This window comes from Lipotes vexillifer, unplaced genomic scaffold, assembly GCF_000442215.2.
Source record: "Lipotes vexillifer unplaced genomic scaffold, Lipotes_vexillifer_v1.1 scaffold84, whole genome shotgun sequence".
Taxonomy (NCBI): Eukaryota; Metazoa; Chordata; class Mammalia; order Artiodactyla; family Lipotidae; genus Lipotes; species Lipotes vexillifer.
The window spans coordinates 1824060-1830843 of NW_006783414.1; the positions used below are offsets into that span (position 1 = coordinate 1824060).

The window sequence follows — 6784 nt, forward strand, 5'->3', positions numbered from 1 at the left end:
GGAAAGAGTGTGGAGACAGGGTGCCATTTTCATGGATGGGGCCTGGAAATGGCTTCTGTTTCACTGCCTTGAATTCAATCATACTGCCACACCTAACTGCAAGGAAGGCTGCAAACTGTGGACTAGCTGTACGAGCAGGTTGAAGAGGAAATGGGTTTGGTGGGCACTGAGATGTAATCTGCCACACGTGTCCTGTCCTTAGCTTACCCTGAGACATGATCTAAGAAACAGTCCTCAGAAGCTTACTATTGCTGTATCGTAAGAATATTATTAAGGACATTTTTCAGTATGACTCTTATTATCTCATACGTGATGATCCATGCTGCCTTGATTGCCATGGAAAGCCTTATTTTGCTTGAGTTCTTGGCATGCTTTATGGAGAAAGAGAATTCTGTAATTTTCACTTTTTGTTTTGCTTGTCAGGAAATCTCATAGCCAAATTTGTATTTACAAATATAGTGCTATGTAGAATCATAAAGAATCCTAAAGCTTATATGATTACATTCTAAATTTTCTTATGTACTTGGTTTTCCCTTTGATCTGTTTTTTGATCCTGATTTTTATGAATTTACATATTTTCCATCTTATTGCATATGTTTGTGTTTATATTGTGTTAACCATCCCAACTTGTTTGGTGTAATAAAGTGAGATTGTAAATAAATACTGTCTTTCACCAAAACACACATATTCAAAACACCATTATTGTTGTTTTTTTTAAATTTTTTTTTTATTGGGGTATAGTTGTTTTACAATGTCGTGATAGTTTCTACTGTACAGTGAAGTATAGCTCCCTGTGCTATACAGCAGGTTCTCATTAGTTATCTACTTTATACATATTAGTGTGTATATGTCAATCCCAGTCTCCCAGTTCATCCCACCCACCCCTGCACTGCTTCTACCCTTGTCATTATTGGTTTTTCATTCATATACATGGTCATGTCTTCTCTCTCTCAGTGTGAAATTTTAACACCACAGAAACTCCCAGAAGATAACATAATGAGAACCCTTGTTCCATCATCTGGATTTTAACATCTGTAACATTTTGCCATATTTGCTTCAGGTCTTGATTTTTAAGATCATTTAAAGAAGAAAAACAGATAAAGTTAAAGTCCCTGGACCTATAAGGTCTACCTGGACCTTTATCCTTCATTAAGACCCTCTATGCTATGTTCCAAAAATTACTTGCTGAATATTTGTTAATTGAATGATTTGAATTGATGATGAGTTGTATTGTGGATGTTTGTAGTAGACTAACACCTCAAAAATAGAAATTAACATCTTAAACATCTTCTCTGTGACCTTCCCTTTTTATACCCTGTGTTGTTTTTAATGAATCTAATGATTGACAGGCCTACTTGTTGAATGAATGGATGAATTTAATGAAAAGGGACCAATAATTGAGAAACTCCTGTAGTAATCCAATTGTGAGGTAAACATGGTGGCAGTGGAGAGGACTGGAAGGGCCACAGATACTAGACAGCTCAGAGACAGTTAAGCAATCTGTCCATGGTTACTCAGCAGTACAGTGGCAGAACCTGAATTCACGCTGTATCAGTATGGTTATGAGAAAATACCTTTTTTGCTACCATACAGCCTTTCCTCTAAGCCTGTGTAAATTCTCTCCGCTTTTCTGGATGGTTTCAGTGGACTGAATTTCAGGTGGTTTGTGAATTAAGCAAAGATGTCTTTTTGTAGGGAGCTTTACGTAAGTAGTCCAAAGCTTAAAGAGTTGTTGGTTGAAGGTACAGATTAGGGAGTGTTTTAATATGAAGATAATAATTGAAACTGTTACAGTGGGTGAGCTACCAGAAGATAAGAATTTACACACAAATTCTGTTTTTTTCTGAAACAGAATCTGGGATCTCACCAAGTCTATAAATCTTAGAACCCAGAGGAACTGTCAGAAATAAAAGTTTTCTTATAGTTTTCAAAATTCAATATGTATATGTGTCAGATAAGTTAAACATTACAAGTTTTCAAAATTCTCCCTTATTAAACTATTTTATTGCTACTATTTTCATTTTTTTGGAAGAATGCTTTATATGAGCAATGTACTTTTTCTGACACACTTATGTTTTAGGCTTTTAGGAACTGTGCTGTTGTTGAATTCTTTAGAGAATCAGGGAATCTTTTGGAAGAGGGTGTTCTCCCTCCTTTATATACTGAAGTACATCTTCTTTATATATTGAAATTCATCTATTGTGTTTGGTGGCCCAGATGATGGGACAATGCTTTGATATCCTTTCAAGTGATACAGAATGTAGATAATTGTGTAGCACTTGTGGGATATTGGATACATTCATATGGATGTTTATAGTGGTTCTGTTTTCCTATGCAGTTGTTATTCTTATTCATAAATTTTGTTTCACTGTGTTTGAAAACGTAGGTAATAATTTCACGATGCCGGGGCGTTCCACTTCAAGTTCAGGTTCATCTGGTTTTATATCCTTCAGTGGTGTAGAATCTGCACTCTCCTCCTTGAAAAACTTCCAGTCCTGCATCAGCTCTGGAATGGACACAGCTTCTCGTGTTGCTTTGGATCTTGTGGAAGCTCAGAGTAAGTAATAATTAAAATGTATTTCTTTTGTGTCTATTTTGATGTAACCCTGAGTGGTGGCATTGCTCTAGGGATCCAAGATACCGCTCACCTTTTGGGTAACCTTGGGACAATCATTTAATCCCTCTGGGCATCTGCTTTCTCATCTTCTTTTACATACCACATAGTGACGTACTGCGGATAAGATGAGATTGACTCATTCATGTGTTCAGACCCCCATGAGCCACTAGAGACTGCACTAGAAATTTATGGGCTGAAACACGAAGGTATCTGACCTCAAGGAACGTACAATCAAAAGTATGTGACATTTGTGGGACTTCCCTGGTGGCGCAGTGGTTAAGACTCCGCCTGCCAATGCGGGAGGCATGGGTTTGATCCCTGGTCCAGGAAGATTCCACATGCTGCTGAGCAACTAAGCCTGTGCTTCACAACTACTAAGCCTGCACTCTAGAGCCTGTGAGCCACAACTACTGAGCCCACACACCGCAACTGCTGAAGCCTGAGTGCCTAGAGCACGTGCTCTGCAACAAGAGAAGCCACTGCAATGAGAAGCCCGCGCACTGCAACGAAGAGTAGCCCCTGCTCGCCGCATCTAGAGAAAGCCTGCATCCAGCAACAAAGACCCAACACAGCCAAAAAAAAAAAAAAGGATGTGACATTTGTGAACTGTACAGTATACAGCATTATGATAGTTATTTTCCAGTAATTTAACTATATTTTGTTCATGCTTAATTACTCAGTAGACAGACTAAGCTGATGCTAGGGGTACTGGTAAAGCAAGGCCTCTACAAAAACTGAGAAAAGTTCAGTCTTGCTGAGCTTGACCACAGTTTTTTGATGAGAAGATCTAGAAAGATGTTATTTGCTTTGTTTGGATTAAATTTGTTTTTATTTTATATTATATATGGAAGCAGGGGAGCAACATAATCTTTTTGTTTTTCTTTTAATATTACTGTTTTTCAGCAATTTGATTGTGATGTGCCTTGATGTGATTTTCTTTGTTTATTCTGTCTGGTGTTCTTCGAGCTTTATGGATTTGTAGGCTTACAGTTTTGATCAAATTTGCAAAAAAAATTCTGCTGCTATTTCTCTCCCCTCTCTTCTCCTTCTGGGGCTCCAATTACATGTATGTTAGGCTGCTTGGTAATGTCTCATAAGTCACTGAGGCTCTGGTGATTTTTTTCAAGTCTTTTTTTCTCTCTGACTTTAGTATGAATATTTTCTTTTGCTGTGTCTTCAAGTTCATTAGTTCTGTCTTCTCAAGTGTCTAATTGACTAAATCTGTCCAGGAAATTTTTAATTTCAGAGACTTTTTCAGCTTTAGAAGACATGAAAAAGAATTAAATGGAGTCTTATTTCTCTCTTCATTATGCTCATGTTTTCCTCTGTATGCTTGAGCACATGGAGCGTATTTATAATAGCTACTTTAATATCCTTGTCTGCTAATTCTGTCATCTCTGTTGCCACTTGTGTGTGTTATGTTGTTGAGTTTTGGATTTTGTCATCTTCTTTTAAAGAGTATTGACCTTTGTTTTGGTTGGCAGCTAAGTAATTTGTGGATTAGGCTGATCCATCCCAGGCTTGTTGTTAAACTTCCTTAGGGCAGGTCTAGTGTAGCTTTACTTTAGGGCTAATTTAGCCTTGTTACAAAGCTTGCTCTTTCTGGAGTCTCTGTTGATTGCCCAGAGAGTTCAACGAAAAAGCTCTACTCTGCTGGATGGAATTTCAATGTCTTCCAGTCCTGCGTGAATTCTGGGAATTGTTCACTTCACAGCTCCCAGCAGTTGTTCCTCAGCAGCTTAGGATTCAGCATCAGACTCAAGGGGATCTCTGTGCAGATCCCTCACGGACTTTCCCTGCATGCCCCCCTTCTGTCTTGCAAAACGCCTGCTACTTATCCTCCCTGAACTCCAGTCTCTGTCTTCTCAGTTCTTTAAGACTGCTGTGCTCCTCTTGGATTCCTCCTCCGTTTTGCAAGCAAGAGGGCAATTGGAGGACTTACCTCACTTGCTTTCCTTTTTGCAGGCATCCCAGTTCTGCTCTGCCTATTGTCCCACTGCCTGAAAGCAGTTGCTTCATATATTTTGTCCAGCCTTATAGTCACTCATGGCAGAAAGGCCAGTTCCATACTAGACATTCATTCACAGCTGACAGCAGAAGTCACCCATCATCTTTAGTGGGTGGCCTCTAAAGGTCTTACCCCTGTCCAGCCTGATTTGTAGTCTCTTTTAGATGGTGATGGATATTCGGCTTTGGTAGGTAGTCCTGGGTAAACTCATAATAAGATCTTAAATCATAAGAGAGAAGGGCTGGTACGTAACCTCCTGGAGGATTGTAGTCAGTGTTTTTCAGGATTTGCTTTGAAGGCTTCTTAGTATGTTTGATACAGAGTTCATTTTTGTTTGTTTTTGTTTTATTTTCTTAAAATAAGAAGTATATTTTGATGCAAAATGCAACATTTGTTTCATTTAAAAAGAAGTATAAGCATCGTTTTTTGAAAGATTCATGCTCTAAAGTAGGGATTGGCAAAGTTTTTCCATGAGGGGTCAGATAGCAAATGTTTTCTGTTTTGCGGGCCATGTGGTCTCTGTTGCAACTCCTCTGTTGCAGGTCTAACAATTATTATAAAAATAGTTTTGACCCTGTGGACCTTGTGAAAGGGTCTTGGGAACCACATCCTGAGACCTGCTTATGAACCTGAATTGGAGTGCTTATGAGCAGGACTTTGGTGACAGAAGAAACTCCCTAGAGAGGATGCCTAGGGTGACCCCACTGGAGTAATAGAGCAAGAGCTTGTTAGGAGAGCAGTTTTCATGTGACGCCCGACTGAGGTGCCCTCTGAGGACCCAGAGGGTAGAAAAACACCTGGTATTTAAGTAAATTTGAACGTAACTCAGCCTCTAACAGTAGATGAAAGACTTTTAGGAGACAGAGCCAATATTGCTACTTAATTGCAGGAATTGGAATCAGCCTGATACGGTCTCTAGTCCCAGTTCCAGCTTTAGTTCTATAACTTGCTCAAAGATAGGTAATTTCTTTGAACTTCTAATTTTTTACCTGTGAAATAGAGGTAAAAATGCCCATTTTATAAGGTTGTTGGAGTTAAATAAGATAGTATATGCAAAGTGCTCTTAGCATAGTGTTTATTCAATAACTATCAAAAAGTATAGCCACCTATTAGAAATTTAAGGGTCAGAGCTTAGAAGAAGGGCCTGTGATGTGAAGAGGGGAGCAAAGGTGGATGAGTTTAGAGTCTATTTAAGGCTTTTGGTGTGCGTGCAGGTAAATCAGTAATTCATGTTAGCCAACACTATAATGATTAATAAAGGTTTCTTCCTTCAGGTTGTTTACAGTTTAGCTGGGAAGCAAGACATAAACATGCTGTTCAAACATTAAGTGAACACTGAGGGCCTAAACATTGAATATTAAGGTCCTGAAAGAAGTTAGGACTTTATTATTGGATGGTTGAAAGTACAGGAGGAATGTGGCAAGATCCAGGTCTAGAAAGATAACCTCATGGCAGTACTGAGGATGCAGCGGAGGATGGAGATACCTCAAGTAGCTAATGAAGTTATTTCAGTAGCTCAGGTGGAAAAAGTAAGTTCAACTAAGATATTATAGTTGAAGTGAAGAGGATTCGATTTGTGTGCTTTGTGTCTTATATTATGCCCCTACATTGTGATATAGGCAGGATAGTGTAATGTAAGAGTGCAGAGCTTTGTGTACAGAATGCCTGGGTTCTTGTCCCAGCTCCGTCACTTATTATTTTTGTGTCCTTGGACAAGTTTTGTAACCTCTGTTTTAGATTTCTGATTTGTAAATGGCATTATTGTGGAGATTAAATGAGATAATACTTACAAATTACATAGAGCAGTCATTAATACTTAATAAGTGCTTAGTAAATGTTAGCTATCATTTAGTCATTTGGTTTGCATTTGAGTTGACTATTTTCTTGGGCAATAGTCCATGGACTGGGAGAAATTAAAGTGCAGAAGAGCAAGTGGGAAAGTCCATCAACTATCTTCAGAGCAGAAATATTCCCTTTTCTTCTTAGCCTTAAGATTAGACACACTTTCTGTTGACCTTTCGGGTTGCCCAGTTTCATCACAAGTTAGAATGAATTTTGACAAAATAGGTGGTAACAATCACTTGGGGATCATTTTCTCACTTTGCACTGCAATTCTCTTGTCACTATATTATTAAATTATTGGTGGAGGGGATTCCTGC

The 6784-nt window shown here is 38.6% G+C and overlaps 1 protein-coding gene across 1 annotated transcript in view; it reads left to right on the plus strand.

Moving 5' to 3' along the window:
- The first annotated feature begins 2400 nt into the window (after positions 1–2400).
- Positions 2401–6784, plus strand: part of NSMCE2 (NSE2 SUMO ligase component of SMC5/6 complex) — a 217905-nt gene continuing 213521 nt past the window's right edge. Inside the window, exon 1 of the mRNA XM_007456062.1 lies at positions 2401–2557. Coding sequence (XP_007456124.1) covers positions 2401–2557 — 157 coding nt within the window. The remainder of the gene's footprint in view (positions 2558–6784) is intronic.